The 21,576-nt window shown below is 46.5% G+C and overlaps 1 protein-coding gene across 4 annotated transcripts in view; it reads left to right on the forward strand.

Moving 5' to 3' along the window:
- The window catches only part of PHKA2 (phosphorylase kinase regulatory subunit alpha 2), an 82,716-nt gene that overhangs the window by 51,747 nt on the left and 9,393 nt on the right, over window positions 1-21,576 (forward strand). For 2 of the 4 annotated variants that reach the window (XM_081222819.1, XM_081222817.1), the window contains exons 12-26: window positions 511-618; window positions 2,622-2,700; window positions 5,385-5,519; window positions 6,198-6,307; window positions 7,475-7,619; window positions 7,871-7,949; window positions 11,212-11,381; window positions 12,161-12,334; window positions 15,990-16,078; window positions 17,306-17,439; window positions 17,844-18,000; window positions 19,168-19,247; window positions 19,442-19,520; window positions 19,621-19,750; window positions 20,390-20,491. In XM_081222819.1, the coding sequence (XP_081078945.1) occupies window positions 511-618; window positions 2,622-2,700; window positions 5,385-5,519; window positions 6,198-6,307; window positions 7,475-7,619; window positions 7,871-7,949; window positions 11,212-11,381; window positions 12,161-12,334; window positions 15,990-16,078; window positions 17,306-17,439; window positions 17,844-18,000; window positions 19,168-19,247; window positions 19,442-19,520; window positions 19,621-19,750; window positions 20,390-20,491 (1,771 nt within the window). Of the gene's footprint in view, window positions 1-510; window positions 619-2,621; window positions 2,701-5,384; window positions 5,520-6,197; window positions 6,308-7,474; window positions 7,620-7,870; window positions 7,950-11,211; window positions 11,382-12,160; window positions 12,335-15,504; window positions 15,822-15,989; window positions 16,079-17,305; window positions 17,440-17,843; window positions 18,001-19,167; window positions 19,248-19,441; window positions 19,521-19,620; window positions 19,751-20,389; window positions 20,492-21,576 lie in introns of those variants that run through there. The other 2 variants (XM_081222818.1, XM_081222820.1) reach the window with 2 other exon arrangements.

Below are 21,576 nucleotides of genomic sequence, written 5' to 3' on the forward strand. Positions count from 1 at the left end.
TTGTTTTTCCTCAGTAAATAGCGCCACCTTCTGGTAATTTTCTTGCATCTGCACACTGAGTTTATGAACCCCTGAGGAGAGCAAGATAGAAAACTGACTCAGCGTCTAGAACTACACTGCTATTGGCTGACGTTTTAGATCATTGTACCCATAATGCAGCCAAGTATAAGTATGAGTCGTGACATTTCTTGTTGCCCAGAGCTGTGCTCAAAGACAGCAGGCCCAGCTTCCAGTGCCTATCTCTCTGCCTTTTGCCATCAGTGTGCTTGCGGGAAGAGCACTGGCTGGAACCAGGCCTGGGTTCGAGTTCCACCTCTGCTGCTTTTAGCCACGTGGCTCCCCGCGCAAGGGCCTCAACCTCCATGGCCTCCTTATCCCAGCTCTCGCATAGAATTGGTTTGGAGGATCAAAAGAGTGGCATTTTGTAAATCCTCCGTGCGCTCCCCATGTAGTGACGCTGGCCATTTTCTCCTCTGACATTCTCACTCTGGGTTTTCCTCTCTTTGCCAGGTAGATGACGAGTATAAGAATCCTCACACGGTGGACAGAGTTCCTCTGGGGAAGGTGCCCCATCTGTGGGGTCAGTCCTTATACATCCTCAGCTCCCTGTTGGCAGAGGTAAGCGACTTGGGGGCTTCACAGACTGGAAACCATCTGATTGGAAGTACAGGGGACCCTGGAAGAACACAGGGGCTCTCTGCTCAGTGTGGCTATGAATATCTTTGGCATCTTTTTTTTTTTAAGATTTTTTTTTTTTGATGTGGACCATATTTAAAGTCTTTATCGAATTTGTTACAATATTGCTTCTGTTTTTTGGGGTTTTTTTTTATGTTTTGGTTTTTTGGCTGCAAGGCATGTGGGATCTTAACTCCCCGACCAGGGATGGAACCCACACCCCCTGCACTGGAAGGTGAAGTCCCAACCACTGGACCGCCAGGGAAGTCACCCGTCTTTAGCATCTTCATGGCTTTCAAGTCAACTGATTGGGGTTGACTCTGAGGCTTGAGACCTAGGCTTGTGTCTGTATTTATAGTAAACCGTTTTGGGCTTAGCTGCAAGCCAAGCACTCTCTGTCCCTCCCCCAGCACCCCTTCCCACCAGCATTCCTGGTCTGTGGCTAGAACCTGGTTGAGTTGATGGTCGGTAGGAGGGCCGGAAGCTTCTCAGCCAGGATCAGCACATGTACGAAAGATGCAGGGTTTGGGGAACTACTACACACGGTCTTAGGTGCAGGAAGCAGGAGGACTCTGACGCTCCAGTGCTCTCTGCAGGAAAAGGCAGCAGGCTGGTTCTTCTGTAGTGGATTTTGTGTCGGCTGCTCCCTCAGCCAGTAACACCGCCACACAGAAGGTCTCCTGCCTCTGACTCATTCCTTCTTGTTAAGCATTTTCTTGCCCCCAGGTTTAAGTTTTTAAAATACAAATGCTTTTGTGCCAGCTAAAAATGAATGCCTCCCCAGTCCTAAGTGTGAGTGATTTTTATCAGATGGCTCATCTTTCCTGGGAGGATCCTGCCCAGCTGAGTGCTTTGGGCCCCTGGGGAGGGGTGTGGGGGTGTGGGGGGCGGGGGAGCCAGGGGAGCAATGGGTTGGATGTCACTGGAGTTCCTGGTGGGTGAAAGAAGACCCAAGTGAAGCTATCACAGTGCAAGTGGCCCTTAGGTGCTGAGATGGAGTAGTTGCTTCATGGATATGATCATCTCTGCAGTTTCATGGACATGTTCTTGGGGGTGGAGACTGTGTTTTATACTTCTATCTTTATGAGTAGGGAAGCACATATATCTCCTTTGGAAAACCAACCCTGCCTCTGACTAGCTCTTTAACCTCGGGCAGGTCTCTTAATCTCCCTGGGCCTCGGTTTCCTCATCTTTATTATTATTTTTTTTAATGTTGTACAGCCTTATTTAAATATAGATTTTTTTTCACGTTTCCTCATCTTTAAAGTAAAGAGGTTGGGCTTTATTATCTCTGCAATATGGTGCAGCTCTGATTTCTATATCAGTGACATGGGAAACAAACTTGCTTCTGTTTCCTCCTCTCAATGTAAAGGCCCTCATCTAGGCCCAGCATTAGGTCCAACTTCTCCTCAGAACTCCCAGAACACCTTGATCCCTTCTCTTAAGGTTCCCATCACTTATAGAAAATATGAGGAGATCCACAGTCAAAGAGCACTCTGCCAGCAGGGAGGGGGGAGTTTTGTGTTTCAGGACAGTCACCTCTGGGCCAAGGGACATTGCCTCGGTTTCCCCACCTGTAAGACGTGCGAATGGTAGTGCCTTCCTGTTAGGAGGCCTGTGTGACAGTGCATGAACAGGGCTCAGCACAGTACCTGGCGTGGGGTAAGGGCTCAGGAAGCGTGAGTTACCCTTGTTCTTTTCACTCACACAAGTTTGGTGTCTCTGACTGGCTCTGGAGAGCTGGGTGCCAAAAACGCAGTACATTTATCAGTGCCATCTAAATGGTATAGTGTAGTTCAGAGAAAATAAGCAATTGCCTTGAAAAATTATAAAGGAATAAAACACTGAAGATTTTGAGCCCCCAAATATTTTATTTTCAAACTTAGGTTTAAGGTGAAATTTCAGTTAATCAGTATTCCATAGTGTTAATGCTCCTCTTTTCCTAGGGATTCCTTGCCACTGGTGAAATTGATCCCTTAAATAGAAGATTTTCCACTTCCGTCAAACCTGATGTCGTAGTACAAGGTTTGTGAGCATACTTACTATTCATATTTAACTTTGTAAACCCAATGTTATTTTTACAGCGAAGTGTTCCTATGTAATTTTTAACCTGCACATGTATAGACTGTAGCGTATGTTACTTCTGTGAAATATGTGCTGCAACTCAGCTGCTCCCGGTCACAAAGTTACTTTCTACAAAGCAGTCGTTTCTTGAATCTAAACCTTGATTTCAACTGGGGCACAAGTGATTCACTGAGCATCCTTTTTCATAACTGCTATTCTTTAAAAAGTAGAACATGGCCTTGTTGAAAACTCAAAACCCAAATGAGGGTTCACTCGTTCCTCCCTTGGAGGTCTAACTTCTTTCCAGAGCTGCAGGCCCATGTTTTCACCTCCCTCCACCCATCTCCCCTCCTCTCCAGCCGGCACCTCTTCCGCAGAAGTGCAAGGCCAGCCTGGGCTACTGCTGCGGCACTGCCTCTGACTAGCCACGTGACTTCATCTCTGGGCTCTCATGATCGGTGCTCTCTCACAGGGTGGTCTTGAGAGGAATTGAGATCCCCAGGGAAAGCCCTCAGTGCAGGGCCAGGCCTAGAATGCTCCCTGCTGGCGGATTCCTCTCCCTACTTCCCCTCCTAGGAAGGACTCCCCAGGAGCTCACAAACCTCATAGAGTGACTTATATACCAGCTAGTATCATAGCGTGTCGTGACTACGCCTTGTGTCCTCTAGAGGACACTGTACATTTCTTAAGGACAAGGGCCTTATCATTTTTGTAGCTTCTGTGTTGATTGATACACACGCACTCAATACATTAAAAACAATTATTGAGCAAATGAAGGGCAGCCCTCTCTGTGGCCACGGACGCATTTGGCTGCGGCTGTCCGTGATACAGCAGAGGTCGTGCAGGTCGTCACCCAGTCGATACTGTGCCCCAGGCCCACCGAGAGACGCACCCAACCGTCACAACATTCCGATCAGGTAGAAAGTGTGACGATCATGATCATCATCCCCCTCTTACACATGAGGCTGAGGGGTTAACTTACTCAGGGACCCACGGCTGACAGCTGGAGGTGCAAACCCAGCTCTGACCTCCAGGTGGCGTGATCCAGCCTGACCCCACAGTCTCTGCCCATCACCAGAGCACATGCTGCTAAGTGATCCCTTAAGTCCACAAGGCCGCTCTTCCAATTGCAGGCTGGGGTGCATTGATGGATCCTGAGCACCATTTTTTTTTTTTTTTAATGCAATAGAAGAAAACAGAGTAGAAAATATCAGAGGCTGTGGTCTGGAGGAAGGAGAAGTGCACTTTCAGAAACTTCTCTGCGTGCAGCTCTCTCAGATCACCAGGCTCACAGGTCTTGGTCAAGCCATTCCTCTGAAAGAGTCACTTCTACAGAGTGACCGCCTTGTGGCTCTGATACGTGGAGATCTCTGCACGGTGTTGTAAGCTTCCAAAGAGACAGATGTTAAGGGAAGCTGCTCGCCCAGTCCTGCATGGCTGATGTTCCCATGCTGGGGCGTGGGGGGTTAGCTTCCAGTCCCTGCTCAGCTACAGCTGGCCAGTCGAGCAGCAAGGCTTCCCCTCAGGGCCTTGCTGTGAAGCTCAGATGAGATCATGAATATTATAATACTTTGAAAAAGCATCATGTGCTATGTAAATATAAGGAGGTGACATTCAGGTCTCAGTGGCATTTATATGTATCATACGTTCAGGTGCCACCAGCCTGAGGGTACAGTGGTTGGGCTCAGAGAGCTACCTTAACAGTAACCAAGTCTTTCCTCTGGCCTGAGCACCGCCCCGAGCCCCTCCAGTTCCTGGCAGGCTCAGCTGCAGGTGGACATAGCACCGGCCACTCTCTCTGTGGCCAGAACTCCCTTTCTCCAGTTCCCTCCCCGGGAGTCCTTCCTTTTCCCAAAGCACTGTCCCTTCTCTTAAAAGCCAGCAGTACTGGTACAGCAGGTATGGGGGGGTCTGAGCCCGCTTCTGGCCCCCACGTCCCAGGCATCCCAGAGCCCTGCCTGCTAGAGAGCCAGATGCCCAGCCTCACTCACTGGAGATGGGGCCCAGGCCGGCCCACTGGGTGCGTGGCCCAGCTCTGGGGTGGCTCTTCCCTACTAGCGGGGGGCCCCGTGCTGTGCTTCCCAGTGGGCCAGGCTGCCCCACTACCACCAGCCCACTGGTAGGCCCACTTTTCCTTCTCTCCAGAGCATAAAACCTCCTCCCCCCTCCCCCTCCCTCCCCCACGGTCAGAGCATCCCCTGCTGCACACACCACTATATTGCTCTTCTGTCTTTGAGAGCAGAGGCACAGACTTCTTCTGGTATCCCCTTTGCAAAGCTGTTTCCACTCCTGACCCCATGTGAAAAGAACATAAGACAGGTTTCGAATAAATGCAGACCCACAGGGAGGCAAGACATCATTTGAGGTGGGTAATTCAGCTTGTGACCTGTTGAAGACCATTTCTAGAAGTCCCAGACTGTCTTGCACACTGAGGGCACTTGATAAATATGCACTGTCGACGTTGAGGGGAGGCAAGGCCAGAGAGAACCAGGAAGAGTGACAGGACAAGCGCTCTCCCGTTCGAAACCACCCAGCGCGTGGAGAGCGTGCTCTCACAGGCCGGAGAGGAGAGGACACAGCAGCGCGCGTCCGTGTGAGGGGACGAGGGCCGCCGTCTAATGCAGGTGCTATGTTCTTGTTCACAGTGACTGTTCTGGCGGAAAACAGCCACATTAAGGAGTTGCTGCGGAGACATGGGGTGAACGTCCAGAGTATTGCTGACATTCACCCAGTCCGAGTCCAGCCAGGCCGGATTCTTAGTCACATATATGCCAAGCTTGGTAGGTTTGGGGAAATAGCAGGGCATTTTTGGCGAGGGGGCATCTCGGTTCTAGGTTTTGGGTCTGGGGGAGACTGTGATATGTGTAACTTCAAAGGAATTGGGCAAAGCACTAAAGTAGGTGGTTTGACAGCTTCCACGTGAAGAGGAATGGCCACCAAGCACATTCCTCCCATGCCTGTTCAGGAGAAGTCACCACAGGTGGCAGTGTGATTCATCAGATCTGTTGTAAAAGAAGGAGCCACCTTTGAAAATTCACAATTGCAACAGTCATTTGTGTCTTGGTAATGTTTCTAAATTTTATCTGTGGTCTAAGAAAATGCTCATTTACCCATTAAAATGGGAGATGGGCTCTCTTTACTTTTTCTAAAATCTGACTTTGTTTAGGATCATGGTTCAGTACTAAATAAATAAAAAGTGAACATTAATAAAGTCCTTTTAATAATTTTATTCCATAGAGATGTTGCACCGGGTGCTGTTCTTCTATATGCCTGAAAAGAAGGGGGTGGGATTTGTTTTTAATTCATCCTTGTCCCAAAGAAGGATAACAGTATTAGAAAAACCAAACCCCAAAGTGAGTTGTTTAACATATAAATAAGCCCAGTCTTAACCAGAATCACTTGGATTAGATGTCACTGTATTTGCTCTAGCTCGAATTTCTCTTTTATTTTCTAAATAGGACGGAATAAGAATATGAAATTGAGTGGGCGACCATATCGGCACATTGGTGTCCTTGGAACATCTAAACTATACGTGATTAGGAACCAAATCTTTACTTTCACACCCCAGGTGAGAAGAGCAGGCCAGTAACAAACCAACAAGCATCTGTTTATTAAGCGTCTTTTCTGTCTGGGGAGGTACTTTGAATGTGGCAGAATGTGCATGCATGTGTTCAAACAGAGACGTAAGATGACACCCAGTACCTAATACAATTCTTTACTCGTGGTAGGTGCTCAATAAATGCGGCTTGACTCGAATCGAGCATGCCATCACTTCCAGTATGAAATTCATACCACTTTACAAATTCGCTAGTGACATGCCACTTGACTCGCAGCCCTTGTCCCCTAATTGCAATAGTCCTTAACCCTCGCTTAGGCTGTTAGCAGGTCCTCTGTCAACAGAATCCCACGTTGGAAGTCTGATTTTTCAGGTCCCAACCCCCTTGACAGGATCCTGAATATACTGATTATGCAACTTTTCTTCAGAGTTTTTGTTTCCAAAGGAAACTAGTCCTGTGGAATGCAAACGAAGCGTTTTTCATCCATTTGAGCAGCTAGAAAGGCCAACTGAGGGATCACTTTGTCAACATGGGGCATAGCCCCCCAACTACCTGGGGACATAGTTAGGCTGTAGGGTCATGGGTCAGTAGCCTCAAGTTGCTCTTTTTCACCCAGCCCGTGCTGCTTGCTTAAATCTTGTGAGTTATTTCCCTTCGTAACAAATTTTAGACCAGAACTGAGTGTGCACTGGTCCAGAGGCCAGGACAGCAATGATTTTCATCAACATCAGGCAACAGTGCCTTTAGTTCACATTAACCAGGCCATGAATCAGGTAAACACAGTCTCCACGTCTCACCTGCTCTCAGTGACCCCACTAGGAAAACATCACTGAGCCCAGCAGCCCTGGACAGTGTAGGAATTAAGGAGTTATTGATTTACTTTCAGGGACAGCGGTATTGGGGCAGGTCCTTAAATCCCCATCCAAGGAGCTGTAAATAGATCTAGTTGTGCAACTTTCCCTTCTGCGCTAGCACTAACGTAGCCCTGGTTCCTGGGCAGGCGACAGATCGATTTGTCTGATCGCGAGGAGAGCCCCATTATGGGGGCGGATTACAGCCAGGGTTGAGCCTCTTCTCTGGAAACAAAATGCAAGGATTAGTGCTGCCGTGAATGACAGCTGGAGTTTTGTCGAGGGAAATGAAGGACAGCCTTGAACCTGGCCTGTTCTGACTTGCAGTTCACTGACCAGCATCACTTCTACCTGGCCCTGGACAACGAGATGATCGTGGAGATGCTGAGGATCGAGCTAGCCTACCTGTGCACCTGCTGGCGGATGACGGGCAGACCCACGCTCACCTTCCCCATCACCCACACCATGCTCAGTAACTCCATGAACTTGATCTGCTTGACTCATGTCCCACTGGTGGTTTGGACCCTTTTCAAAATGTTTAAAATGAGTCCCATGGACAGAGCCAAGTACTGAAGGGGGTTCTTAGCAGTTAGGTTTCTTAGGTCGGGAATCTTCTGTGCCATACATATTTTAATTAGATTTTGTTGATGAAAACATTTCAGTGCATAACCAAACAAAGTATTCCCAGATTAAGTAAACTAATTGATCTTTTTTTTTTTTAAGCAAACGATGGCTCAGATATTCATTCTGCTGTTCTTTCCACAATTCGAAAACTAGAGGATGGATATTTTGGAGGAGCCAGGTAATTTGTGATTTTTTATTTTTATTTTACTTTTATTTATTTATTATTATTTTTTTTTTGCGGTACGCGGGCCTCTCACTGTTGTGGCCTCTCCCATTGCGGAGCACAGGCTCCGGACGCGCAGGCTCAGCGGCCATGGCTCACGGGCCCAGCCGCTCCGCGGCATGTGGGATCTTCCCGGACCGGGGCACGAACCCGCATCCCCTGCATCGGCAGGCGGACTCTCAACCACTGCGCCACCAGGGAAGCCCTGTGATTTTTTAAAAAGCAAAAGTAACATTGACCTTTCTTAAAGTCTGCTGCCGCCCCTCTCCCGTTTTTTGTATCACTCGCCGAACATAGAAGCGTGGAGCTTTAGAGTAAAAAGGGAGTTAAAACATCTAATCCAGTCACCCATGGGAAACTGGAATCCTCTCTAAGCATCAGTTGGTGGGTGTTTGTGAAGCTTTTATGGGCGCCAGGAGGCCTGGGGCATAGAGAGGTGAACATACCAAGTCTCTCCGAAGTGGCACTCTCGGAATGCATGTATGGAATGCTGTGTCTGTTTCTACTAAAAGGCGTGCTAGAAAACACCCAGTGCCTAGGATCTGGCAGGTGCTCAATAATCAAATCACTCCTTGAATTGACTGGGGTGTGCTAACACCTTAAGAATAATTCACAGAACTTTACAAATTCCTTCGTGGCCCTCAGAACAGAGCACCTGAATGGGCCTCCCTAGACCACTGTTCCCTCATCGTCCGTGGAACGCCGCCCATTCCAGTTTGCAGGCCCACAGTCCAACCGGTGCTCCCAGCTCTTACAGTGAAGCACCTTGAGGGATAGGGGGCTCACCTCCCATGGAAACCCCTTTTGTTTTTGTACCCCATGACTGTCACAAGGCAGAGGATTTCTCAGTAGCATCTATGCCCTGATCTCTGTGAATCTCCTGGAATATGCCAGAAGGGCCCCAGGATAACCTCACCCTGCAGCTGGCCCGAGTAATGTGTGGCCTTTCCTGAGCTTGGGGAGGCTGCCGTTTGGGTCCTGATGGAGTGCCACCTGCTAAAAGTGTTTGGGAGTTGAAGTCAGCCCTTCTTCTCACATCCTCCCACACCAGGGACCCTGCTGCCACAGTAACTTTTTACAATTATAAAATACACATAAAGATTGCCATCTTAACCATTTTAAAGTGTACAGTTCGGTTGCGTTAGGTATATTCACATAGTTTGCAACCAATCTCTAGAACTCTTTTCATCTTGTAAAACTGAAACTCCCCCCACCCCTGCCCCTGGCAACTACAGTCTACTTTCTATCTCCAGGTGTCTCATCTAAGTGGACTTATCCAGTATTTGTTTTTTTTTTGTGACTGGCTTATTTCACTTAGGCTGATGGCCTCAGGGTTGAGTCACTGGATTTCTAAGCACTGGGTTTGGCACCTCTGCTCACCAAGCTCGCTGCGGGTTTTGCTGTAGACTCGAAGTGGCCCTCGCTCCAAGCTTCTCCTGGCCTCTCTCATGAGTGTCAGCGAGGCCATCCCCAGCATTCTGCTATCTAGCTCCCAGGGCTGGCGCCATAACTGCAATTGGCATCTGCTTTCGTACATTTCATATCCAGCTTGGATAAATTACCACCTGGCATATGGCGTCATAACCGAGAGACAATACCATACGCCCATAATTAACTGTTTTCCAAAATGAATTCTTTAACTGAAATCTAATCATTGTCAAGAGGATACCGTGTGCAGTTACTTGAGCACTTGCAGTGTGTTCTTTGTGGCTTTGCACCTGTTGTCTCATGTTGTCTTCACTTTGTCGTGCAGGCTGTACTCCTATTTTATGGGCAAGGATCTGTAGGCTCAGAGAGCCAGGGGCACAAGATGAGTAGGTGCAGGAGCTCTGTGTGAATCCACAAACGGGGCTCTAACCACCATACCGAGCTGGATGGGGGCTTACGGGAATCAGGAGGGCCTCCTGGTTACAGAGTATGGCAAACAGTTCAGAGAACCATGGAAAGAAACAGGAATGCCTAGGCTCCATCAGCTACCTTTCCTGCTTAGTTCTTCATAATTAAAGTTGAATGTCATTTTGTCTCTTTTTTAGGTCTGAGGGTATTTAAAAAACTAAACTCGCTCTACATGCCAGACTCTACCCTCTGGACCCACCTGGGGTCGCTTGCTATCAGAGGGTTTAAAATTACTGCCTTGCTGCCTTTGACCTGATTCCTTTCAACTTCATCAGAGGAAGCGGTCCCTTGGCTCCCCCTCATCTCCTACTGTTTCCAACCGCAGGGCAAAACAATCCTTAGAACTGACCCCAGGGCTCTAGGGGGAAAAAGTTTTTACTTGATTAAGGGAAGGCTTTTCTTTCCCTCAGGCAGTGTTTCTTGACGTAGTGTACTTGCCCGAGGAAGCTCACGCACATGTGAATTCATCTGAGCTGCATGCTTCTGTTTACTCTCCTCGAACTAAGCCGTTGAAACAAGTCATAATCTGATGCTGGTAGCTCTGAGGCATCCTACACTTTTCTGCCTCCAGATCTAACACTTCAAGAAGCACATAGTGCCGGCTTTCTTTCTGTACAGTGGACATCCCACTTGCCCCCCGAACCTGGGGGTGAATCAGGTTCAGGGAGCAAGAACTCAGAGGCTGCTGCCTTTGTAGCAGAACCCCATACTGCCAAACCCAGCTCCCAGTTTTCGGTGGAACTTCTCCCAGCCTGATAATAGGGCCACTCTGGGCCACTGTCTCTATCCAGGGATGGCCCGGCCATCACGTTCTTTCTAGAGAGAACTTTGGCTCTGAGACGTGCCTCTCCCAACATTTCCCCCCACCCGCCCCCGGGCCTTGTGTGGCTGAGTGATAGGGACTCATAAAAGGTAGCACGAGGGCACCCAAAGAATCGTTGCTTGTGGTTTTGTCCTGGTCCAGTTGTTTTAGGGCAAAAAATACCCAAGGGTTGATTCTGCTTAAAAGTGGTTCGCTCAATATGTTTTGTAAAACTTTGGTTGGTTCAATAAAATAGATTTCTATTTGTGTTGCGTTTGGGAATAAGAAATCAGCATGATGCATTTTGGCTTTTAATATGCTGTGTGCTTCCACTTCATACTTGCTATTGAATTTTCATTTTAATTTCTTGGCTGACTACTTGTTTGGGGCAATCTGCAGAGTGACGTGTTTACTGATTCTGGCAGAACTGCCACCTGGTTATTGAAAAGTCTCTCGATGATTCATAGTGGAAGTTTGTCCACATCCACCTATATCTCTAACATAGTGTTTCCTTGGCAGAGTAAAATTAGGGAGTCTTTCGGAATTTCTCACCACCTCTTTCTACACATATCTGACCTTCCTGGATCCAGACTGTGATGAGAAGTTGTTTGACGATACCAGTGAAGGGAGCTTCAGTCCTGATAGTGATTCAGATTTGGGAGGATATTTGGAAGACACCTATAATCAAGGTACGGCTTGGAATGCCTTTGCAGGTGGTCCCTGAATTTATTTAAACCTTGGCATTGTGATAAAATTGCCCTAAAACTCAAGCACAGAAAATGATTTGTAATTAACATGACAAAAAAGAGTCTTTGGAAACTTCCACATATTAAAATGAATAAAATGCCACTTTAATAAACCTAAACTGTAAAGGTGGGGCTTTTTTAAACCTAGAGGGACAAAGTTACAGGAATGCGGACTTTTCACAAAATATAAAGAAAGAAACACACTGCTTGAATTTTCAAAGAAATGGTAGAATGATCTTGGTTCGACTGGATATAAGTGATGAAATCCTTTGTATATGACATTTCTCAAACTGAGGAAGGTTTGGGGTTGAAGTGACCTGTTTTTCACTTTTAGATAGTACTTGGGATTGCGGCTGGGGATTCCATAATGCTTAGCTCACTCAGGACAAATTAAAACCAAAAGATCAGATGTTGGCTGCTGGCCCTCTCATTGTCTACATATTCAGCTCATCTTGGGATGAGGTGATGTAAACACTATTTGGACCTGTATTTTCTTTTTCTAGGATGAAGTTTTCCCAAACAATAACTTTATGAATACATGCATTATCTATGTAAATCTCTTTACTTTCCAGGGGTAGAGTGGAGGTCAAATATCTATATCAAAATATTGACTTTCACTAAATCTACTCAGCACTTCATGCTACACGTAATCACTATTATGCATTTAGGTTATTTCTGCAACTTGTTTTCACTGGCTCTTTTTCTTACCTGTGTAATTATAGAAAGCCAGGATGAACTTGACCAGTATATCAACCACCTCCAGCAAAGCACATCCTCGAAGTGCTATCTGCCACCTCTTTGTAAGAAGACAGAGGACAGCCATGTTTTCAGTGCCATCTACTCCACTCGGGATATACTTTCCGTGATGGCAAAAGCAAAGGGTTTGGAAATTCCATGTACATTATTAACTCTTTTCTGCCTGTTAAAATAACTTATTTTATCAAAGTAATGCATGAGCATAATGTAGAAGTCAAAGAATCCTAAACGACAACAAAATGCAGCTGTTTCCTGCCTCACCTCTCCCCTCCTCACTGCCCCCAGTCCTTCTACTTAGAGGCAACCACTTTCAACTCTTCGTTGTTTCTTCTGGTATTTACATATTTCTAAATAATGTGTCTGTAGTGCTGTCTTTGGTGCATCGATGTCATTCAGTATCTGTTGACTTTTTCTTGTGCAGGTGAGGAATTCAGCTGTGTTAAATCACCACTCCTGCTTCACTTCCCCTAACCTATCCACGCAGTTGTATTAAGGTTTAGTTAAATCGGTATTCACTATTTCTATCATTGTATGTATGCAAATATTATTCCCAATTCAGTATAGTAATATACTACATTATCATTTTTCCTTTTCGTTTTTTCTGAAGTTAACAGTTGCCCTATCTTTTAGTTTGCTTCGCTTCCTTTCTACACCTTCCAATGGCCTCGCAATACAAATTTCCACAAGGTGAATCATATGTATGAATCTCACGGGTCCACTGCTTTTCTTAAGAGTCCAAAAGTTTCCTCCCATCTGGCTGATTGCACTCTAAGCCTCTTGCCTACCTGGCATCCTGGGTCTTTTCTTTACTATAATCCTTGGAATCTCCTTTGCTTGTCTCTTCAGTTGGGTTCCCTGTTTCTTGATTCTGGCATGTTCCCCTTTCTCAATTTATTCCTTTGGTGGAATACATTCTAGAACAGTTTCAATAGGTTTTAAAAAATGGTGCAGTGGAAGAGGGCACAGTAATGACAGGCCTTAACTTGCTTGTTTCTGGAGTTCACTGCCCCTTTTGGCCTGGTCACCCTCCACGTCCGGGATGTAGATTTTATCCTGGGATCTTCCTTCATCATCATCTGGGAGACTTCCTTGTCTCCTTTGTTAGCTCTCCTGTTTTCTGTATCTCAACTTTTCCTCTTTCTTAGCTTACTATCTTATTTTGGTGGAGGACATCCAGTAGTTTCCTAGGAAACAGTTCATGGTGGGTAAAATTGTTGAGACCTTTCAAGTTTGAAAATATCTACAAATTATCCATTTGAGAGTTAGGCTGGGTATAGCATTCTAGATTGAAAATAAATTTTCCTTAAGAATTTTGAAAGCATCTTTTCATTGTCTTCTAGCTATCAGTGTTGCTACTAAGAAATCTGAACCCATTTTGATTTTTGATCCTTGAAATATAAACTGTTAATCTCTTTCCAAGTTTTTAGGATTTTCTCTACTCTCAGGTTCTGAAATTTCAATTATGTGCTTTGTTCTGGGTGTATTTTCGTCCACTGCGTTGGCTACTCAGTGGGCCTTCTCTATCTGGAAATTTATGTTTTTCAGTCCTGTAAAGTTTTTCTGAAAAATTCCTTGACTCATTTCCTTCCCTACGTTTTCTCTGTCCTCTCTGGTACTTTATGATTCCAATGTTGACCTCCTGAAGAAGCCTTTATCGTTTCTCTCCCGTCTTCCATTTCTCTGTCTTTTGATCTGTTCTGAGGGCAATTGCTTCAACTTTTTGTTCCACCTGCTCAGTTGAGTTTTTCCACTTTTGCTGTCATGTTTTAAATCTTTGTTCTCTGAATTGTATCCGTTCTTGTTTCATGAATGCAATATAATTCTTATTACTCTAAGAATTAATGGCAGAGCTTTTTGTTTTTACATTTTCTTCTCCCTAAATGGTTTCCATTTCCCCCAAGTCAATTTTTCCTGTTTGTATTGGTTTCTGTCTTCCAGAGTAGAGTCTTTCCTCCAGTGCTGGGTGTTCCTTGGTTATCTGCTCATGCATATAAGAATCTCCAAGCCTATACCTGTAAATGGGGCCTGTTGGGTTTATGGGTGAAGGCGGGGCAGATTTCCCAGAGATGTTCTGCAATCTCCTTTGCAATCTCCTTTGTAACCTGTAAGGGTCTGATTGCCTCGAGCCATACAGTCATTTATTCCCCCAAGGAATGTACCCACACCTTCAGGCATGTGGGTCGGCATCCCCTCCAGAGACACACATACCACCCCTTTTTTACTCTCTTCAGAGAGACCTTCTAGTCTTCTGTCAGGGCGAGCAAGGCAGTTGCCAAGCTGTGTGGAGTTGCTGAAGGCATCTAGGGAGCTCACTGCCTCTCACACACCTTGTTCTCCGTCTTTCTTCTTATGGTTACCCTCTCTGGACCCCCAAGTTCTAGAGGTCCATGGTGCAGCAAGCTCCTTAGACTTCTGAGGATTCTCTGTTATAAATCTGACCGGTTCTTGGTTTTCCCCACTGCAGTCTTGGGTTTGGTTGCCTTGTGTCTACTAAATGTTTTCATCCATCAGCTTTCCCACTTCCAAAATGTTGCTATTGTCTTCTCTCCTGCTTCCCTATTCTTTAGGATTTGCCTTTTTTAAAATTATTTTTTGTAGGGTTAGTGGGGGTTTAAGAGGAAGTAAAATTAAAACTTATGTTTAATCCACTAGTGTTACCTGAAGGTCTATAAATGCCTTTTATTTATTTATTTTAAAATTTATTTATTTTTTATTTTTGGCCGCATTGGGTCTTTGTTGCTGCGTACGTGCTTTCTCTAGTTGTGGCAAGCAGGGGCTACTCTTCATTGTGGTGCGTGGGCTTCTCATTGTGGTGGCTTCTCTTGCTGCAGAGCACGGGCTCTAGGCACGTGGGCTTCAGTAGTTGCAGCACGCAGGCTCAGTAGTTGTGGCTCGTGAGCTCTAGAGCGCAGGCTCAGTAGTTGTGGCGCACGGGCTCAGCTGCTCTGCGGCATGTGGGATCTTCCTGGACCAGGGCTTGAACCCATGTCCCCTGCATTGGCAGGTGGATTCTTGACCACTGCACCACCAAGGAAGCCCTATAAATGCCTTTTAAATATACCTCATCTTTACCTTGAAAGCTTCCTATTTTCCCAAGGTGATATGACATACCCTGGCAGACAGAGATGGCTTAATGAATAAATACTGATAGCATCTAAAGGTGGTTAAAAGGGGGAATTCCCTGATGGTCCAGTGGTTAGGACTCGGTGCCTTCACTGCTGGGGCCCAGGTTCAGTCCCTGGTCAGGGAACTAATAAGATCCTGCAAGCTGCACAGCGCAGCCCCAAAAATTAATTAATTAATTAATTAGGTGGTTAAAAAGAAGCACTAACACCCAGCAGTGGCAAAGTGAAACACACAGTGGACAGGAAGCTGGTACACCTCGATTATGAGAAGGCCAGTGACCTTGGACAAATGACAAGGTCATTGGACAAACCTTGGACAAACCCTCTCTGGTTCTCAGTTTCCACATCTGAAAGAAAAAGAAGTTGGACTCAATCATTTCTAAGGCTCCTTCCAGTCCTAGATGCTATGTAGTTTTCCCTGAATTCTAAGAGAGAAAAGTGGAATTCAGCTCCTTACAGCAAGATCTGTGTCCTGCTCATTTCTTATTTCCAGAGTTAGCACATGATGTGGCCACATGAAAAATTCTTTTTGAAATCAATGAAACTAAGTAAGTAATCATTTCTTATTTGGTTTGTACTGAATAGGGAGTAGCCACCGTACCTCTTAAAAGAAGTATTTTATCCTTCCTCCTGCTCAGAAGAGCTTTCTCTTTATTCTTTTGTTTTCTAGTTGTTCCCATGGCTTTGCCAACTAAAGTTCTAAGTGCCCACCGTAAATCGCTGAATCTTGTTGATTCTCCTCAGCCACTCCTAAAAAAGGTAAAGTATTTAGAATCACTTTTTTTTTTTTTTTTTTTTTTTTTTTTTTTTTGCGGTAGGCGGGCCTCTCACTGTTGTGGCCTCTCCCCTTGCAGAGCACAGGCTCCGGATGCGCAGGCTCAGCAGCCATGGCTCACGGGCCTAGCCGCTCTGCGGCATGTGGGATCTTCCCAGACCGGGGCACGAACCCGTGTCCCCTGCATCGGCAGGCGGACTCTCAACCACTGCGCCACCAGGGAAGCCCTAGAATCACTTTTTCAAAAAGTGTAATGTTCTTTGGTGCTGGTGTAGCCCCAAGAACTCTTTTAAATGGTTGAACTCAAAAGAGCACATTTCTTGGTATCCAGAACTTTCAGGATGAGAAGCTCTGGGTTTTGATGTGCACCCACTCATTTAGTTGTCTGGCTTCTGGTTTGTGTCAGTATGCACACTGAATTTGATGCAAACCTTTATATTTTGCGTGTAGGAGATGGCTACTGACATTCTGCCTACTCATCAGAATCTGTGTCACATTAGAGGAAATGAGCTAGCTCACTACCAGCCCTGTCCTATCTGTGCCAGCCAGCCAGCCAGCCAAAGCCAGGCTACTTGTGGAGCAGGGCACAAAACCAGAAAAAGATTCCTCTGGAGAATAAAATCCCAGGGTATTCCCCACTAGTTCCCATAATTTGTTATTTTATCCAAAGTTCCCTTTGATTTTATCAGAAAGATTCAGTGTCTGTTGGAGACTCTTTTAACCTAACCACAATTTTAGGTTGTTTAAAACTCACATATTTTGTGTGTATTTTGCCTTCAAAAAACATTTTATCGAAGTTTAACATATACAGAGAAAAGTATATAAAATATAAGTATAGAGCTCAATGAATTATCACTGAGCCAGTAGACACGTGTGCGTAACAAGGGCCCTTCGCGTCCCTCCCGGTCGCTTCCTCCCCCTCCACTAGCATGAATTCTAACACCAGGGGTTGGTTTTGCCTGTTTTTGACCTTTACATAAATAAAATTGACACATATTTTAACCTGTTCAGTTCAGTATCCTGCAAACATCCACTAACACAATGATTCACCGATCAGAAATATAAACAAAAAGCCCCAAAAGATACAATGAAAACCTGAAGCATAGCACAGCAGCAGAGTTCCAAGACCAGGTTGGTGTGTCACTTCCTGATCTTCTGGAAGTTTGCATGCTCAGCCCCCCTCCCCTGCTTTTTGGCTTTTGTATGGACAGGCCCCCGAAGATGACTTCCAGTTTCCCAGAGATGACCACGGCAACGTAGACTGTGAGAAGCTGGCTGAGCAGCTAAAAGATTGTTCGAACCTACAGGACCAAGCGGACATTCTGTACATTCTGTATGTAATAAAGTAAGTGGGTGGTCTTCACTAGTTTGAGCTTTCTCTATTCTCCTTGCTCTTTGTCCTAGGCTTCTTGGCCTTCCAGCAAGCCACATCATGGTCATAGTCACCCAAGCTACCCAGACTCACCGTGAACAGACTCCCATCCCCTTCTCTACCTACTAGTGTTGCCCTCCCAAGATGAGAAGGCTGGGTGAGGCCAGGATCTCACCATTTCCTGATGTTAGGCTTCTGTTTCAAATAGAAGACGATGCAGCCCTCTCGGTGAGACTCAAAGGCACTGTGCAGCCCCCAAGCACTTGGCAGAATGCGTGGGGATTCATTCCCCTCCCTGCCAAGTGAGCTCTATTGCAAGAGAATCTGGCCTTGAAACGTTCTGGGCCATACTTCTGGGGTTTTCCATTTCTTGACAGGGGTCCCCGCTGGGACACAAATCTCTCTGGACAGCACGGGGTCACTGTTCACAACCTCCTCAGCGAGCTCTATGGAAAAGCCGGCTTGAACCAGGAGTGGGGTCTGATCCGCTACATCTCTGGCCTACTCAAGAAGAAAGTGGAAGTCCTGGCTGAGGTCAGAACAACCATGCACGCGAAGGGTGTCTGTTTGTCCTTTCTAGCCCGGTGCCCTCTTGCTATTATGAAAGCTGGAGGCAAGCACCTCCATTTGTAAAGGAAACGTGTTGTTTAATATACAGATGGAGCGGGTCCTTCTGTCCTGACCTCCCACTGCTCTTGGAAGACAGGCAGAGGAAATGAAATTCGAGTTGATTAGTTTTGTTACTTCTTAGCTGCAGAAAAGGGTTTACCAAGACATGAAATGAAAATGCTCTGTGGCCCGGCACCCTCTTAAACAGAGCTCTCTTATTTCTGCACATCTGCAATATAATCATCATCAGTATTTTAACCCCAAGGCCCTGCAAAATCCAGAACTGCTTTCTATGACATTCAAGTTCTTTTTTTTCCACTCATTCATTCATTCATTTATTCATTTATTTTATGGCTGCATTGGGTCTTCGTTGCTGCACATGGGCTCTCTCCAGTTGCGGCGAGCAGGGGCTACTCTTCATTGTGGTGCGTGGGCTTCTCATTGCGGTGGCTTCTCTTGTTGCAGAGCATGGGCTCTAGGCACGCAGGCTTCAGTAGTTGCGGCGCGTGGGCTCAGTAGTTGTGGCTCACGAGCTCTAGAGCGCAGGCTCAGTAGTTGTGGCGCATGGGCTCAGTTGCTCCGCGGCATGTGGGATCTTCCCGGTCCAGGGCTCGAACCCGTGTCCCCTGCATGGGCAGGCGGACTCTCAACCACTGCGCCACCAGGGAAGTCCCCAAGTTCACTGTTTTAGTAAGGTGATGGTATTTATTATATGTGAATAATGGGGAAACTGGCAATTTAGGACTATAATATGGTCATTAACTCTTAACATCAGTATTTTAGGACTCACAGCAACTCATCCTCCTTATGGAATATCAGGGAATCCAGTGTGTTTGCTACAGGGGTTGAGCATAAAATACCCACTAATAGGCCCTGCAGAGCCAGGCCTGGGGCCACATTTTGGGGACACAAAGATCACAGGGACCCAACTCTGGCTGGGTTGCTCAGTCTGGGGTCTGTGTACGAATTTTCAAATAAATAGCAGCATGGGTCATAAAGTTTGTAAAGGTAAATTTATGATCTCATTGGCAGTGATCCTTCCCCAGCGGCTTTGCTCATCTTTCTCCCCTCGCCCTTTTCCTGAATGTGTAGGCCTGCACGGACCTGCTGTCGCACCAGAAGCAGCTCACGGTGGGCCTGCCACCAGAACCCCGGGAGAAGACCATCTCTGCGTAAGTCTTCAACCTGGGGGCCTCAGGTTTGGGGGCGGTACCTGGGGGGAAAACATCAGTGCTGTCCACCATTCAGGAAGAGAGTCTTTTTATAGACACTGTCACTCGAGCGCTTCCAGCAGGAAAATGAGGATATTCCATAGAGGACTAGGAGGCATCTTTCATGGTGTTTGTGTCCTGATGCTCCTTCCTAGGCCTCTTCCCCCTGAGGAGCTCACAGAACTTATCTATGAAGCCAGCGGGCAGGACATCAGCATTGCCGTCCTCACACAGGTCAGCTGGCCACGGAGGGGCAGGGCTGTCTCTGGGCAGCAGGGGCTTCTCCGCCACCAGCCAGTCTCTGAAGCCCTGTCTCCACGTGTGTCTGTGTCAGGAGATTGTGGTTTACCTGGCAATGTATGTCAGGGCACAGCCCAGCCTCTTCGTGGAGATGCTCAGACTCCGGATTGGACTCATCATTCAGGTGATGGCCACGGAGCTGGCGCGGAGCCTGAACTGTTCAGGTGCGATTCTCACGCGCGGCTCCCACAGCTCCTGCAGCCACCCGCCCCTGGGGAGCCCTGCCCAAGTATTCTGGAACCAGGGCTTCTGAGCCTTTGGGTGGGCTCATGGCTTCACCAGATTCTCTCGTTTAGATGTAACTTCCGCCAAACCATCCAGCACAGGGTGTTGAATTTCATAGGTTAGGGAAAGTGAGGCACTAGAATCTTTTCTGCTCCTGACATCTGAGCTCCTTACTGTTTCTCCTTGTGGTAAGATGTCACCCCCCATTTCATAAAACCGCTGCTGGGAGAAATCCTACCAATTTACATATGTAAATCAACTGCAAGATGCGTTCCAACATTGGGGGGTTATTACAGTGTGAAAAATTTTGCGTCTGAGTTAAGAAAATATACAACTTAAATAGCAGCATTTAGAATCACCAAGGATCAGTACCTTTCAGAAAATATACAACTTAAATAGCAGCATTTAGAATCACCAAGGATCAGTACCTTTCAGTCCTGAAGCAGTAGAGAGGTAATCCTGAGCAGGGAGACCTCCCACAGTACCCTTTGTCTCCACCCCCACCCCACGCCCACGCGACTCTACCTTCTCCTGCCACCAGTCCTGTGTCGGGACACTTACACGATGTTTGTTTTTAGGAGAAGAAGCTTCTGAAAGTTTGATGAACCTCAGCCCTTTCGATATGAAAAATCTCCTACACCATATTTTAAGTGGAAAAGAGTTTGGTGTTGAAAGAAGCGGTAAGTAAATGCCCGTCTTACTGAGGGGAGGGGGTCAGAGAGGGCTTGACTGACATGTCCAGCGTGGCCTGGAACTGCTTCATTTCTATGCAGATCAACATCAGTAATCGCGATCCGGGACATAATGTTTGGGTATAAGGTTCCTACTTCACTGAGATGGACAGAGTTCTAGGTTTAAGGTTGCGACTTGTAGGGCTTTGTGACCCCTCGTGGGCTGGCTGGGAGAGCTGCGGTCCCATGTGGGCGTGGGGCGCACCCTGGTCTGTGGCCTCCCTCCTTTGCAGTTGGTCCAGGCACCGTCACTTGTGCACAGGGGTTAGGAGCAGGTGAGGCGACCAAGGTGTCAGCATGCAAGGGCTGTCTCTTCCTAGCACCTGAGGGCCCCACCTTTAGTGTGGGTTGGTTTTCGATTAGAACCCCTCGCCCTTCGTGGGCCCAGGGAAACGCCGTCTGCAGCCTCGCAGCACCTTCTTGCTGAGTGAGTTTGCCCCGTCCCCTTCTTGCGGTCCCTCACGTTTTATCTGTACCGGAACCCTGTTCGCAGTGCTAGGAAATATAATCGCCCAAGTCCTGGTGGAATTCTGTTCTCAAATGCTCCCTAATTATAATGGAAGCAATTATCATTTACTCTCCTCATAATAAGGTGAAATGATTTGCAGACACATGTGTGAATTTATTTCATCAAGCCAAAGAAATGCAGTGTGGGCTGTCATTCTTTTTATTTAATAAGGACATTGGGTACTTCGGATCTTTTCTTTAGAGCGGGCACCAGCAGGCAAACAAAACCGGCATCGTGCGATCAGATGTGTTTTGGTGGGTTTTCTCCTTTGCTGAGGAATGCTCAAGATCCTTTTCCAAAAGTAATTTTCAGTTCTTTCAAATGCACAATCCTTGAAATGTAAATATATAAGATTAATATTTAATGTGTTCTCATCAAAATAATATGTGCTTTGACACAGTAATTACTAAAAATTGTTATTAGATACAAACTTATAGAAGCTTATGAAACTAGGAACAGAGTAAGGTCACTTGAAACCATAAATATGTCTAATTGCAAGCAAGGCCAGAAGAGGTCCTGTCTTTTT

Source organism: Mesoplodon bidens (assembly GCF_964165515.1).
Source record: "Mesoplodon bidens genome assembly, chromosome: X".
NCBI classification, from domain to species: Eukaryota; Metazoa; Chordata; class Mammalia; order Artiodactyla; family Ziphiidae; genus Mesoplodon; species Mesoplodon bidens.